At 39.3% G+C, this 16153-nt stretch overlaps 4 protein-coding genes across 4 annotated transcripts; 3 read left to right on the top strand and 1 right to left on the bottom strand.

Moving 5' to 3' along the window:
* Positions 1 to 336: 336 nt before the first annotated feature.
* Positions 337 to 4713, top strand: LOC141837890 (transcription factor RF2b-like). Its single transcript, XM_074725261.1, has 4 exons — positions 337 to 896; positions 2095 to 2227; positions 3168 to 3252; positions 4179 to 4713. Exons 1-4 carry the CDS (start codon positions 340 to 342, stop codon positions 4538 to 4540), a joined length of 1137 nt encoding a protein of 378 aa, XP_074581362.1. The 5' UTR covers positions 337 to 339; the 3' UTR covers positions 4541 to 4713.
* Positions 4714 to 5695: 982 nt separating this feature from the next.
* Positions 5696 to 11251, top strand: LOC141837891 (UDP-xylose transporter 3-like). The gene is made up of 8 exons (XM_074725263.1): positions 5696 to 5811; positions 5936 to 6179; positions 7066 to 7250; positions 8078 to 8145; positions 9117 to 9249; positions 9958 to 10119; positions 10189 to 10461; positions 10871 to 11251. The coding sequence occupies exons 2-8, from the start codon at positions 6059 to 6061 to the stop codon at positions 10985 to 10987; spliced, it is 1059 nt and encodes a 352-aa protein (XP_074581364.1). The 5' UTR covers positions 5696 to 5811; positions 5936 to 6058; the 3' UTR covers positions 10988 to 11251.
* A 1296-nt stretch (positions 11252 to 12547) lies between these two features.
* On the top strand, positions 12548 to 13361 carry LOC141837892 (uncharacterized). Its single transcript, XM_074725264.1, has one exon. It carries the CDS (start codon positions 12644 to 12646, stop codon positions 13208 to 13210), a length of 567 nt encoding a protein of 188 aa, XP_074581365.1. The 5' UTR covers positions 12548 to 12643; the 3' UTR covers positions 13211 to 13361.
* Positions 13362 to 14367: 1006 nt separating this feature from the next.
* Positions 14368 to 15651, bottom strand: LOC141837996 (cationic peroxidase 1-like). The gene is made up of 4 exons (XM_074725372.1): positions 15409 to 15651; positions 15131 to 15322; positions 14881 to 15046; positions 14368 to 14798 (listed from the first exon to the last, which is right to left on the bottom strand). Exons 1-4 carry the CDS (start codon positions 15619 to 15621, stop codon positions 14410 to 14412), a joined length of 960 nt encoding a protein of 319 aa, XP_074581473.1. The 5' UTR covers positions 15622 to 15651; the 3' UTR covers positions 14368 to 14409.
* Positions 15652 to 16153: the final 502 nt, after the last annotated feature.

Here is a 16153-nt window from a genome sequence, read left to right as displayed (position 1 = left end):
TTAAAAGAAAATTTTTATAAATACGTCGTAGTTAGGAATTAAATTGCAGGTCCCTGAGTTATAATTCGGATTCCCAGTTGCACCATTGTCCCGAGGACTGTTTGTCAGAATAAGTTCGCCGCAGTCTGTGATAGATTTCATAACAATTACGACGATAGTCTATATGAGATCGGACCGTCCACGCCTCAATCGGGACCGTCCACGTCTCAATCGGACCCGTAAGAAAAAAATTATACAAACGAACAAAATCGAAAAACCTTTCTCAAGATTTGCACGGGACCTTCGTCTCTCTCCGCTTCTCAGTTCTCATGGTGGTTGCGGAGGCGGCGGCGAACCCAGATGCACCCCGTGCTCCCAGATCCGCGTACTGGCGCTAACCCTAGCAGCGTTCCCCTTCCCAACGCGCCCCTACTAGGGCTCGGCCCCTCCGCTGGAGCTCCCGCCGCCATGTTCCATGCCCCCTCCCCGCCAATGCGAGGCTCCCATCACCGCCGAGCCAGATCTGAGCTCGCATTCCGACTCCCGGAGGACGATCAAGGTGCGGCCACTGTCGGGGATGCCGACGAGGCGGGCTCCGAGGATGACCTCTTCTGCACTTTCATGGATATCGAGAAGATGGGGTGCAAGCTGGAGGCCAGCGGATTCGGGTCGGAGGGCGGCGGGGAATGCACGGATCGGACGGCGGAGAGCTCTGGGTGCGGCGGGGAGAAGAAGGTCGGTGAGAACGCCACGGGAACGATGCCCAAGCATAGGCATAGCGTTTCGGTCGACGGATCGGCAGTGGCGGTGTCGCTGAAGAGGGAAGGGATGTTTGGAGAGGTGATGGACGCGAAGAAGTCTATGACATCGGAGCAGCTTGCGGAGCTCGCCGTCGTTGATCCCAAGAGAGCCAAAAGGTGAGTTATTTATGTCATTTTTACCAAAGAGCTTGTTTCTCTTTATTTGGTTTGCTTCCTTCAACTTTTAGCCCGTTATAGGTTGATTACCATTGTTTAGTCTCTGAGGTTTTAAGAGTATTGATGGTTTTATTGATGTTTTCTGTGCAATGTCTATGAAGATGCAGCTGGAAGTGTTCAATAAAGTTGACGGAACAGATCGATTCCTTATAAATTGGTGTGTAATACTTGCATTAGTCACTTATCTTGGAAAGGAATCTAATTTCTTATTGAACAGAGACAGAGTGTCTAAAATTTTTGTTAAATTACAGAGAGTGCTTGAAGGAATTTAACTTATTCGGTCTAAAATTTTGTAGTTGTACTTTTTCCAAATAATTTGAAAATAGACATTCCTAGATAGAAGCATATTTTTGAACTTATACGTATCTTGCCCTGTTTTGCTGTCACTGGTTGATAGCAACATCCACCTAGCATTTGGTGTACTTAATCGTAGTCCTTGCAACAAAAATAAATAAATCTTTGCCACTTCTGTTGTGACACCCTACTTTAGTCCCAATTGAGAATTGTGGACTAATGAAGCAGGTTTATAAGCTTAGCTCAATGAGCTACTCGTGAATAGTGTTATGCATTTTGGCTATTACTTGGGCATTATAAAGTTAATGGTTAGTTCTTACATCTATGTAGGTTATGACATCAGTAGGGATGTTATTTAGGGTTATTAGTTGGACTTTGGGCCTTCATGAGTACATCAAGTCTAGTTTAATTCCACAAAAAAAAAAATTGTGGGATAATGAAGAGGGTTTATATCTTAATTGGGTGAGTCATTACTAATTTGAGTTTAAGCACTTGGGCCAATCTTGGGCCCAACATCAGAGTTGGAGTATCATTGTTGGTTGCCCAACTTATGTACAGGGGTAATCAAAGAGTCCAAGTAAAAGAAAATAGATGGATATTAGGCCATTTGACCTTTTTTTTTAAGCATAAAAAATTGGTAAGATATACACACCTTACTTTACTGTAAATTTTTTTTTCTAACTTGTTAATCAGTCAGTGTTAGTATCTATGATTTTGATTCCTCAGTTGCCATCAAAACTTCTTATCATCTGCAATGTTACAGTTCAATTTTTTACATTAACGTATCACTCATGTTGGACATTTTCAGAATACTTCTGATTATTTGTCATGTCATAAAATGTAGAATTCTAGCAAACCGACAGTCTGCTGCTCGATCCAAAGAAAGAAAGGCTCGCTATATATCAGAACTTGAAAGGAAAGTTCAGACTCTCCAAACCGAAGCTACAACTCTCTCTGCACAACTAACACTATTCCAGGTCTGTATTGGCTAGTTATTTATTTCTCCTGTTTATTCAGGTTCCTATTAGAAATTATTGGATAGCAGTTTTCTATCATCGGCCAAAAGTCACATAGAAAAGTATCCGTTGATTCTGCCACACTTTTGCTTGATAAAAGCTGTTCCTAGCAGCTGTATAAAGAAGATAATCAACTACTATACTTGTTTCAGTTCAAAAAAAAGTAATTGTAAATCTTTAACGCAGCTTGATTTCCACTCCATTGTCAGTCATCTATTTATTCCACAACAGCTGTTGTAATTCCAAACAGTCGGGTATTACTGTATGAAATATTGTACTTCAGTTTCTGATTGATTAATAAATAAATCTTCTTTCACTTAAACAATGGATTATTTCCTTCATATTGTTTTTCCTAGATCATTCTCCGTTATGGCTTCTGTGTCTTTGAGGTTGGAACTGATGACTACATTCTTAACCTCATTTGATTTTGTTGCTTCACAACCTGCCATAATGCTCTTACTTTTTACTCTTCTGTAGGAACTTGATTTTCTATGGTTATATCATTGTGAAATGAATTGACAAATTTTGTGCAATTCATTAAACTTTGCAATTTTCTACTTGGTCATTCCAGTCTGACAATTAGATATTTAAACCCACTAATTTGCCTGCTATGTTCCTGTATTCTTTCACCTTGATATTGGGCACTGTCACACATACAAGGATTGAGTCTCAAACCATGTACTGTTTATTCAAGTTGGTTGATATTCAAGTGACTTTTGGGTAGATGATATTATTTTAAACTATTATTAATACTTGTGAGGAAGTACCATTAACCTCTTTACATTATTTCTTATTTCTAATATCTGGCTATCTGCTTCATTTCTAATGATTGCTTAGTTACTCAGTAGTTATTACTTCTAACAGATGTTTGAGCCTTCTTTGTTACTTTCTTCTATTCCAGAGAGACACTGCTGGACTGTCTGTGGAGAACAATGAGCTTAAGCTACGGCTACAAGCTATGGAACAACAGGCGCAATTACGAGATGGTGAGTGCCTTTTAATGCCTTTAGCCTCTCTCTTTCATATTATGATCTATTTATCTTCTCCAAATAGAAGAAATTTCTACCTTGGATCTACCAATCTCCATGAACAAACACACATGACAATTATGAGCAATCAGGTCTTTAGAAAGGTTTGGAGTCTAAAGGCTCATGCATGTGCTGATTTGATATGGGCCATCGAAGAATATACGGAAAAATTCACATGTACTTGTACTGTTTCTAAATTTCATAATTTGTAGGATGATTATTGTTTCCAAGTTATTGCATTACTACTGTTTTGTATGTTTGGCTAAGCCATTTTCCATTGTTTAACTTTTGTCAGATATATACATTTGTCACTTTTCTTTCTTATTATATTTTATTGCTTTATCATGGGAAATAGCTCACATAGGATTTTATGAGTATTCCTAGTAACAATTCTGAAAATATTGTTTTTATAATTCATAAGAACTCAGTTAAGATGCAACTTTGGTTCCATGTAGCATGAAATTTCAAGTTCTTGATCTCCTTTTTTGAGTTTGCTAAATCATTTATGTGGTGACATAGCTGAAAAGGTTATTGTCTTGTTGTACATCTATCTTAAGAGACTTCATTTAGTAAAGCCAGCAGGTTAGAATTGTAGTAGTTATGGTGAGGTATGCACTTATTTTTTATACCTTCCAGTACGTATATTATTTCTCTCATAATAAGAGGATGAGTCAAAATCCTTAACCTTGTAAATCGACTTCTGTTTCTCACAACACGATATTTCTATTTTTTGGTGGAGTTGAAGTGGGCATGACATTTTGTCCCTCCTATAAATTCTCATGCTTGTGTATTTGATTTCAGCAATCAAAAACAACACGGAACGCCAAGCTTTTCGTATAATTTATACATACAAATGTTGAATGATGTGTTTAATGTCCTTTCAGCACTGAATGAGGCACTAAAGCAAGAAGTTGAAAGACTGAAGGTTGCAACAGGTGAAATTTCAAAACCTGGACAAGCATACAACATGGGACTACATAATGCACCCTACAACCCATCAATCATCATGCTTCCCCAACAACAGCATTTCCACCACCAAGCTATCCAGTTACAGCATCCCCTTTACGATCAGCCACAGCCTGGTGTTGCAAACCAGCAAATGCTTAGACATCTCAAAAGCCATCCCGACGAACTGCAGCAAGAGCCCCTAGGAAGGTTTCAGGGATTGGATATCAACAAAGGTTCTCAACTCACAAAGTCTGAGAGTTCCACTGTTTCAGTGAGCGAAAGCAGCAGCACTTTCTAACAATCCCTATTTAACAAGCTCACAGTAGACCTGTTGGGATCAACACTCTGATGCTCCATTCATGACATGCTGTATTCTTTATTCATTCATTGTATTAATCTCAAACTGTTTGCCAAAGGTCTGACGAGTGAATCGTTGTCTCTTTGGTCATCAGTCAATGTTCCAAATTTGGATTTGTGTGCTTTATCTTTGCGTGTTCAATAATATGCATTCATCTTGTGGAAAAAATGTATGCTGCTATCTAACATTTATCCTAAAACAAATTACTATTCTCTTGCCAACCAACTTTGGGCGCATTCATCTTGGTTTGTGCGGCAGTGCTGTCTGATAATTGGTCAATTTACTCGATCACAACGGAGGTAAGCTTCTTCAAGATCAATACAGATCCACAAGCTATTGTTTGATCGATCATTTGTAAGTTGATCGTTTTTTTACAGATCCACAAGCTAAAATATTTTTTTTGTCTAAAAAAATTTATAATTTTTTAAAAAATATATAAATCATCAATACCTGGAGACGTCGATATCGTGCCAAATTTGCAGTCGTTGGGCCCCACTTCATGGTCCAGTGTCACTGTGCAACTACGAGGGCGGTACGTGAATTGGTACCTAACAATTAGGCAGACGAGTCGCCGTCTTTGAAAACTTATAACGAGATGAATATATTTTGCACAAAAATCATGCGTATGGTTATATACATTTGTCGCCACCCGATGGCATGATAGGAGGGTGAGAACCAGGGTACAAATAATTAAGTTTTAAAACTCACGTTTATTGTGCTTTATCACGTCACATCAAAAATCATCTCATTTTTTAAAAATTTAATTATGAGTGTCGGATGTTTACAATTTTTTAAAAATTTATTTTAATAATCGATGAAAAATTTAAAATAATTAAGTTTAAAATTAATCTATTCAAAGTATTATATTTAGATTATTTTAAAAACCCGTACAAACATAATATTTACCCATTCGCCGATTTAAGCGTCTCACCTACCGTTTGGTGCACTCGGTGGGTACACCAAGGAGACCCTCGGGGCCCGCTGGGGCTCGGGGTCCAATGATGTGAGCTGCTTTAGTGGGTTCCGCGGTCTCCGTTGGGTGAGGATATGAAATCGTCTCCGTCGGGCAGTCGTGTTCGGTCTTAAAGGTTTCACATTTTAAGCCGGGGGAGAGGCGACACATTTCGCTGCGGAATTGAGAGGGCACAAGGAGAATCTCGCTGGTTGCTTTCGCTTGCCGCTTCCTCTTTCTGGGATCGGGAGGAATCCAGGTCAGAGGTTTTAATGCTCTGCTTCGTCTGCTCTGTCGCCAGATCTGAAAGCCTCAGCTCTGGTATTCGGCCTCTATTCTGATCCCTTCCTCTCACTCGATCTGGTTTTCGCTGAGATATTTAGTTTTGGGACGAACGAGGCTGGTGGTTTGACGGTGCGCGCGTTGAAAGTCTGATACTTCGGTTTGTTTGTGTTGTTGGAGGTGGTAGATCGACGAAGTGAGAGTGAGTCTTGGTTGGATAAGAGATGGGTGAAGGCGCGGGGTTCCAGTTGGGAACCATCGGAGCGCTGAGCCTGTCGGTGGTGTCGTCGGTGTCGATAGTGATCTGCAACAAGGCGTTGATGAGCTCCCTTGGATTTCAATTTGGTACGGGATCTGATAGCTTGTTTCTTGCATTTTCTATTCTGTGCCAATTTTCTGCTGTCATTGAGTATTTCCTGACATAATTGGATTGGTATATGGATCTGGAAATTTTGTCTTGATCAGCTGTCCGTGGAGTAATGTGAACGTTGCTGAAAAATCTTGTGATGTAGCGTGTGACATGACGATAGGTTAGGTCTTACAGTGATTGAGTGCATCTGGTTCCTTTATTGTTTTGAGCGATTATCCGTCCAATGATTTCCTACCGCCATTTTCTTGAAATCTTGTATTCAACATTCTTAGGAAAGATTTTTTTTTTTCTTTTGCAAGATTAAGCAAATATTTTAGACTAATTTGACGATATTGTTTTTTGGAATTGCAGCATCTAATAGATTCTGTGTCTTCTTATGACCAAAAGGCTCACTGCATATAAAAGTAGCAGAATTATTCAAAAAAAAAAAACTTGATCATTGGGAGACAGAAAAGAACTTTTGTGGTGAAAATTCCCGTATCTGAAGTAAAATGTGCAACCATTTACATTTTTGCTTCCCTCACCTATCTGAGATGACCTGGAGGGCAGAAAATATGTTTTCCACAACTTTCTAGTGGAAAATATGGGAAATCAGTATGTTCTGTGCTGGAAGTGTAACTGTACTTTATATAATCAGATAATGCAGCAGTACTTTCTTTAGATCCTAGCATCATGTGTAAAATATAAAAGAAAAAATCCACCTTATACGCTGTCAATTAGATGAGTAACTATTAACTAATGCCTTCAGGAACAACCAAGGTAAGTATTGGCTACTTTATCTAGACTTTTTTTTGCATATCGTCTTTTGAGAATTGCTAATAGGGATGAATATTAACAGCTTGTATTATCTATTATTCTCAGCTACAACGTTGACAAGCTGGCATCTACTGGTTACCTTCTGTTCTCTTCATGTGGCACTATGGATGAAGCTATTTGAGCACAAACCTTTTGACCGAAAAGTTGTGATGGGGTTTGGAGTACTGAATGGAATCTCAATTGGATTATTAAATCTGAGTCTAGGTTTCAACTCTGTAGGTTTTTATCAGGTATAATGCTTGGTATTTAGAAGAGTATTGATTTTCTGCCTGCAAGTAATATACTAAAGATATTTTAGTGATGTCTGAATGCATCTTAGATCACTACCTAATCTGGAAATTAATTACTGCTACACTAATCCATTTTTTAATAGTTATTGGAACTATTATCTTGGTAGTGATTAACCTACAGAATTTTTTCAGTTAATTTTATGCTAATGTTAATGTTTTTATTTCAAGTGTATTCATCTTCTATAAGATGTGATACTTCATTAGTTATTTTCCATGTGTTAATACTTATGAAGGAAATCTATGTAGTACAACTTACCACTCAAAACAAAATGAACACTAATTTTTGATCTTTTGTTGTTTTTGTTGCATCAATAGAGTGTTAGATTGGGTATATTCAGATAGCTTTGCTATTGAGGTTAGAATAAGCTATTATCACATTTTGACTGCACAGTAAGCAATCCTAATAGTAAATTAAAAGAAAACATAGATTTAAATACTTATGTATTGGAGTTTTAATGAGTTCAAGTGTTGATCTTAGTAGACAGTTGAGTTGTTTGATTGCTTCCTAAAGTTGGACTAAGTTTTCTCTGTAGTTGTAATATGAAGATTTGATTGCCTTAAAACTACATTATTTTACTCTTAACTGTGAGATCTTTTCTCGTTTCTATTAATATGAACTTAGCTGCTCCCATATTTGGTGCACAGATTTTAGATATGTTTATTCTTTTTTTTTTCATTCTTTTGCTGTTTTCTGTTTCAAAGACAAATGTTGTAGTAGTATGAAAGGTTTTTCTATGGTGATTTGAATAATGTGTCTTCCTCTACAGATGACAAAACTAGCAATCATTCCTTGTACTGTCTTCTTAGAGACAGCCTTTTTTGCAAAGAAGTTCAGGTATGATATGATCATTGCCATTTGACAAAGTACCCTACATTTTGTTCTAACAAATTAATCATCCAATTGACACAATGTTCAAAGCTCATTCTTATCCTGAAGTCATTGGCGTATAAATGATTAGGAGAGTCAAGATAAAAACAATCCAATAGTACATTTTAAAAATCTGTTTTAGTATGTCCATTTGCAATGCTGCAGAGAAAATTACTCTGGGAAGAATTATTGGATCAGATTTTAAATTCTTTAAATTGCAATGGTAAAGAAAGACTGCAATATCTCTAATTTCTGACAACATGCATATTTCCATGATTATTGTGACTTTAGTTGTTGAATATATGAAATATGTTATTGTTTGAGTTACCCATTGCCATGTAACGCTTAAAGCAGATTGGTAATCCACAGCAGAACCTCTACTTTTCTTGACAAGCTTGAATCTCTGTGCTGCAACAAAACCTAGTTGAGAACTTGAGATAATTGATTTTTTTCTGTAGAAATGTTCTTTTGACTTGGAAGAATAATTTACACTAATAAATAAGTAAATTGGAATAGGAAATAATATTTTTAAGTCGTCAATTACACAGTTATTTACTTGAAATGACAATGTGATTTCAGCTGTTAAACTTGCAGTAAGCCACTTTGATGCTAGAGGTAAAATTACCCTCCAAAGTCACGTTCGAGTCTTTATTAGGGAATGTGGTTATTATTATTAGTGAATGGTGATTGCAATAACTGTCATTTATGTCTGTTAATATGTCGTGAATTTGTTTTAAAATACAAAAAAGTTGCTGTGGATGTGTTATGATTTGTCCTGTTCTTATTTGTCTTGTATTAGAGATCATATCATCTTCTTAAATAGCTACTGATTATGCTTTTTTTTATGAATGGCGAACTTCTTGTCAGTGCATTCTGCTATAATGATTTTCTGAGATAACATATAATTTATTTGCCTTTTTTTATTTTTGAAACTGCAGCCGAAGTATTCAATTTTCACTTTCCATTCTTCTATTGGGTGTTGGAATTGCAACTGTGACAGATCTGCAGCTTAACTTGCTTGGGTCTATATTGTCTCTCCTGGCAATTATTACTACTTGTATTGCACAAATTGTATCCTTATAGAGCAAGCTGTCCTTTGTTAATTAAATTACATCAACAACTTTAACAGATACTAAATTCCTTTCTGAATGCACACACTAACTATATGAAGAGGGTAAAACTTTGATAAAACTTTCACATGGCCAATGATCACTGATAAAATCACTAATAAGATGGACCTCGCATTTAATGTGTAGTTGGAGTCTTGTCTGATTTTCTTCTCTCTGATGAATTGTTCTAGTTATCATGTGTATTCTTGGCACGTTCAGTGTTGTTCTTAACCACATAAATCTTCCTGTAGAATAACTGGTGTGAACTAACAAAATTGGCCTGATAAACTATATTCAATAAATGCACACTAGAGGCTGAGAACATTTGCTATCAACAGAGATTTATTAACAGTTCGAGCCCAGAATGGTCTTTGGAACCCAATTTGTCTTGGATTTAACATTGGGAATTATCTATTTGATTGTTTCATAAGAAGCTTGGCTAAGCTACATTTACTAAGGAATTATAATCATGCATCACTATATTTTTCCATTCATACCAATATTTGGAATAGGATGTATTTATTTCAAGGAACAAGATAAGGAAATGGCTTGGATTGTGGTTCTACATGGTTCCTAATATCTTTGATTGTGGATCAGTGACTTCTATTTTCTATATGAAATAGTTCACGCTAATGATTCTTGTTATAGACCTTAACCAGTTATTTTGCAGATGACTAATACTATACAAAAGAAGTTTAAGGTTTCTTCAACCCAACTTTTGTACCAGTCTGCCCTTTACCAATCACTAACTCTGTTTGTATCTGGTCCTTTTCTTGATGGGCTCCTAACTAATCAGAATGTGTTTGCATTCAATTACACAACTCAAGTTCTTGTAAGTACGCTTGCACTGTGTCTCTTGAATATACACATTCCCGTTCTTACACTTGCATTTTTCTTGTAGGTTTTCATCGTGTTTTCTTGCCTAATATCAGTCTCCGTCAACTTCAGTACATTTCTTGTAATTGGGAAGACATCGCCAGTGACATACCAAGTTCTGGGGCATCTCAAAACCTGCCTGGTTTTGACATTTGGCTATGTGTTGCTTCATGATCCATTTAGTTGGAGAAATATCTTCGGAATCTTTGTTGCAATAATTGGGATGGTTTTGTATTCTTATTTTTGTGTAACTGAAGGTCAACAAAAAGCTCGGGAAGCAACTGCTCAAATGTTGCAGGTATGACTGCAAACTTTCTTACATCCTTTGACTAATTAGATTGTGTGCCCAATTTCCTATTGATGTGGGTTGTCCACTACTTTGTGGTGCAACCTAACAGCAGCAGTTGGAGATTTCATCTTTCTTAAATTTCCAACCATTGATTGATTCTACCACATTTTAGAATCCTAAACTTTGTGCATACTTCTAAATTTATTTCTATATTGTCTCAGCATCACTCCCCCAACTAGTGAGATAAGATTTGATTATTGTTGTTGTTGTTGTTGTATTGTCTCAACATCACTGCCTCAAGAAACAAGTTGCCAATTAAAAACGTCATGATACTCTGAGTGTCGTTCAAACTCGTTCTACGCACTTCTTCAGCAAGTTCTACATGTATTTATTTCTATTATTTATCCAAATGTTACAGGGCAAAGATAATGAGTCTGATCCTTTGATGAGAGCTGAAGTTGGAGCTGGCGGAAATAGTGACGGCTCTCCTCCCATAAGCCAAGTATGGAGCTCAAACAAAGACTTGCGCGCGTGACGTCTCCTTCACATGCAGATGTATGCATGCTGAAACTCTATCAGAACACCATGATAGATTTGGGGTGAAAGCCAAGGACCGTATTCTTAAATTTGAACCCTAAGATTAAATTGAATCAGTGAGTTTCTTTAATTGATTTTTGGAGAGCAAATTTACTAGTTTTTTGTTTCTAAATTCGTGCGAGCTATTATTGAAAGAGTATTCATTGTCGAACGAAATGTGTCTTCAATTTGTAACTACGACTCTGTTACTGCATTACGTAGACGAGGTCATATGTCACTAGTGCCCTCCGAACCAGCAAGTTCCCTGCGGGGCATGAATTGGGAAGAACCTTAATTTCGTGAATAATCTGCTGCATAGAATGGCCTCGAGCTCCTAGATCGCCTTTGATCTGCCTGTAATCCATGCACCAAATAGAGATGGCTAATGATGGAGCAGAAGCTTAATGTTGGACGGTGACAAATTAAGTTATCAAATCAGGGTGAAGTTGGCTGTTGGATGAAGATTCATCGTGCTTTCGAATTTAATTACCTACTGTCTTAAGGATTTGTTAAGCCTGAGACTCAGATTTCTGGATTAAAAAAAATCCCAGTCTCTAAAGGAAAAGAAGATCCTTTTAGTCGTTTATTGAAACGTGCTCTGGCAAAGTACAATCTAAAAATTAGGAGACTTATTTTTTTTAAAAAATACGATTATAAAAAATACGATTAATATTTATGATAAAAGACAAACAATAATTGTTTGATTTATTGGTAAATTAAAGCAGCTAGATTTGTGAGACTTCTAACCTGGAATAGATCGACTTGTGTTACAGTGAAGCGACAACATGCTATGATACTTGCCCTTAAGCTGGCCAATTTCTAGGTGGGCAGTGTTTATTTCATTAAACTCCAAGAATAATTTCATGCAAATGCACTTCAAAAGAGTTGCCATTTCCTTTTCATGATTTATGAACTACAGTGCACCTTTACACTGATGGATCGACTGTGCTTGAATAAGCGGCGGAAAAATTAATGAGAAGGCCAGCAAAAGCTTATCCTGGCTAAAGAAATATAAGGCCATGATCAAGTGGGCTTCACAACTGTAATTGCCTTCACTATGTTAAAGAGTGCTTTAATTATTCTCTTGGGCAACTACATGCTGAAATTCTTCAGTTCCATGCCCAGGGATGGATTATATTATTTTGGGACATAAGCCATGCCAGTGCTTGATGAATTAGACCATGTTATAGAGGATTAAAACCTCACATGGCGCCAGTTTAATTTGCAGTGAATCACTGGATCAGATGTACCCATTAATTTAATGATCGCATTAACGATCTATCCAACATAATTAATTAGGCTTTAGTTGTTAGTCAATATGTTTGCACAAATGGCTAGATTTGCTGAGACCACTTCCAAATTTGAGTTAAATTTATTGATTTTAGCTCCTCCTTTAAGATTTGAGCTTGGAGCTTTGACACGTCTGTTGAATTATATTGAAAAGGCCTTGATGAGCAGAGAGAAAGCATGATGCTGAGGCCGTTACGTTCCATCTCATGGTGTCTCGAATCTCTATAATTACTCCCCGCCTCCTTCTTTAATACACGAGGCTATAGTCGCTACTACTGCTGCGGCCTTCTTATGCACGTCGTCTGGTAGTTCACTGGAGCGGAAGATGGTCTCCGGCAGCACCGGCGGTGGATCGTCGCTCCTCCAAAGCAAGGAGGACGGCAAGTTCCAAGGCAGGTTGCTCTCCAAGGAGACGTCGCTCGCCGACCCCTCCTTCCGGGTCTACTACAGCGTGGCCGCGGCCGGGTCGGTGCCTTTCCTCTGGGAATCTCGACCGGGCACCCCCAAGCACACATCCTCCGCTGCCGCTCTCCCTCCGCTCACTCCTCCACCTTCCTACTTCTCCAGCCCCTGCAGGGCGAGGACCAGGTCGACCAACAAGCCCGGCTCCAAATACAGCTTCTTATCTCTCCCCAAGCTCCTCGCTCTCAAGAAGGCGGCCACCGGCGACGGTGGAGGTCACGCAGCCTCCATGTCACCTTCCTCCTCCCTTTCGTTCTCCTCCTCCTCCCAATCCTCCTCCTCCTCCTCTTGCTCGCCGTGCTCCGACCACCGCAGGCGGTCCTCCGACGAAGGCGAGGAGGCAGATCAGTTCTCCGGCAGCCGGTCCCCCACCTCGATCCTCTGCTTCGGGGTGCCAATTTTCCTGGTGAAGAAGAACACGTCGGTGTAACATAATCTACTCGATCAAATCATGCATCTCGCATGTATAAGAAGTAACTTAGTTTCGTGGTCCAATCAACACTGTAATCCGTGTGCTAATTCTCAGCACATAGACGAAGTCCTTGTTCACTCAATTTCCTGGAATAATGCATGCATGTCTGGTAAGCGCTGTTCAATTGCTATCTCTTGTTAGTTTTTGAGATTGATTTCAGCTTAATTATTCTGTGTTTTGATGGGTTCATGAATTAAGCACTGAAAGCAAAACAAAAACAAACAAACAATGATTGTGACACTAATAAATAAATTGTGGGGAATCTGATCTCTCCTGTCTCACATCATTGCATGTGAAAGCACGAGAGACCGGGACCAGAACAAGACCTGCAGTGTAAATCCTTTGAATAAATACCAATCAGCTTTAATGAGATGCCTCTCTTACTTTAAATTATTTCACTTGCCACTGGAAGCAGTAACTATTATTGCACTAAGTATCAGCAAATTCTTTACTGTTACCAGATGACATTAATATTTTAAGACCATTAATTGGTGCAGCTGGGAAGAGATGGCCGGGTGGGCCTGAGCACCGACTAGTCCATCGACATAAATGGACTCAGCTACCCTAGCAATCAGTGGTCAGTGAGCTCTGCAGATCAGTTATCAATCATATATATATATATATATATATATATATACACACACACGATGCCATGAACTTGCTAGCCACCATGCAACTTTGTATATCAGCCTTTAGATCAGGGCATTAATTCAGAGCTCAAATGGCAATAGAGGTTACCTTACTTCTAGCTGCTAGGTTTGGAGAGATTCTGTAGGTTCATTGCAAGCATGGTGACTCTGCATGCATGGCATTAGTTGGATCACGAGGAACAGTAGGGGAAATGGCATGTTTAAATGAGTGTGCATGCATGCTTGTCGTGTTCATGCATGAAACATGGGCACGAGCGTGGGCGTGGGCATGCAAGATGTTTATTTGAGCGGCCATGAAAGCGACTGTCAAAGCAATCCTTTAAAAAACTAAACTAAACTGTCATTTTAAAGTGTATTAAAGTCAAGCTGCCTTCAAATTAATGTTAAGATGGCCTTTAATGGTGAGAAAATATGAATGGAATCACATTTTGCAAAACACACTTTATTTTATTCTTTATAGGACTTTTCCTTGCCTATTATTTGGCACAATTCAGTTCATCATGTAATTTAGTTGGTCTTCCTGCAGTTGGTCCTGATCTCCCCACTGCTTCCGGTGAGAGGACTGATGTTGCCCATCTTCACCATGGCGCTGCCGAAATCGTCAAAGAACTTGGAGTTCTTGGAGGTGTAGGAGCTCACTTGCGAGTCCGTGGAACCTCCCCCGTAAAGCTGCTGGTCAGAGTGCAAGAGGCCCTTGTTGCTCACCAAGTTCTTGTAGTAGAAGTTGTCGAAAACGGTCGGGGTCGAGGCGTCGAGGGGAGCAAGGCTATCGTCGTTGCCGCCGGAGCTCGGACAGTTGGACCGAAGGGACGACGCGAAGGATGAGTTGATGTTGGTCTCGTTGTGAATCCGAGTGCGAAAGTTGGTGCACCTTGCTTGACCTATCGTATGTGCCCCTAAAACAATATTGTAACTTAATTGTCACACAAACTTCTTTTTATTTAGGGTTAATTAAATCATGTTTGTTCCAACTATTACCAGATAGAGCTACCATGTCACTGGTGCTGAGTCCCTTGTTGGAGAAAGCAGTGATGAGATCGCTGAGGTTAAAGGCAGGGCTGGGGATGTCACTGTTGGCAGAGCTAAAGCTGGCGGTGGTGGAGTCTCTTCTTCCTAGTTGGACTGTCCACGAAGGGCCTCCTAACTGCGAAACTCAATTTGCATTAATCAATTAGAGCCTTAGAGATCAAGCAAATAGTTCTGTAATTGCTAGCTGCACTAGACATACTGCAACGACGGCATCACGAGCAGCGACTGCGAGGATGTCGGCACACGAGACGACTTGCTTGCATGAGCTTTCGAGCTTGGACTTGATGTCGTCGACGACATCAAACCCTCTCAGTGAATTGTTGTTGGGAGCGGCCGTCTTCTCTCCTGTGAAACTCGAGGTGTCGTCCAGCAACACCGAGCCATCGCATCCCTGTCGACGAACATTAATAAGTTAGCACAATCACGGTGTAATATAATTGAAGTGGTCGATCGATGACATAGGAAGCTAAGACTTGCTTGAACGAAGCAGTCATGGAAATGAATCCTCAGCAGCGAGGCACCCATGCGTCGTTCCTTGCTCACTGCAGACTTGACTGCGCTCTGGATTATCGACAGTGCGTTCGGGCATGAGGAGTTGTAGAAAGTCGAACTGAGTTGCGCAGAGACTAATGCAGCTGAACAAAACAGCAATGCCACAAGACGTGCAGGGAAGCTAGAGAAGGAAGCCATTGCTAATTAGACAAGTAATCAAAGACGTTACTTGCCAGTGTTTAGGAATATGATGCCAAGAGTCATTTTATAACCTTCATTGTGTGGTAGTAGTTGATAGATAATGATAGTTGGTTAGCTTTCCTCTACCTCCATCCTTCAAAGTTCAAACTTGTAAAGCAAGGGAGATTGGGAGCCAGCCCACACTCCAACATGCACTTAATGGTGGCCGGAATCGACTTTGTGATTATGTTGAATAATCTCTTCTAATCACAAAGGAGTAAGGGTGGTTTGAAGAGGATACATGTGTGAATGGATTAGCATTAGAATCTAATTACGAGTCAAGAAATACTGCGGTCCTGTTCTTTGTTTCTTTTTCCTTCCTTTTTAGGCATGCTCTTGCTCTTGGTTGATTTGCATCTTCTCCAAACTTGAGAACCTTCTATTCATGTCAAAATTAAAGTAGTGTAGAAGTGTTTCTTTAGTTCTTCGAGCCAATCAGTCTTAGTCAACGTTGGAGAGCAAACACCATCAGGGGCTCGAGGGTCATACA

The sequence above is a fragment of the Curcuma longa genome, chromosome 11 (assembly GCF_044706935.1).
Source record: "Curcuma longa cultivar G26 ecotype Majalengka, Jawa Barat chromosome 11, ITB_CL_G26_1.1, whole genome shotgun sequence".
NCBI classification, from domain to species: Eukaryota; Viridiplantae; Streptophyta; class Magnoliopsida; order Zingiberales; family Zingiberaceae; genus Curcuma; species Curcuma longa.
The sequence above is the reverse complement of the archived record's forward strand: the minus strand, read 5'-3'. Positions and strand labels throughout refer to the sequence as shown.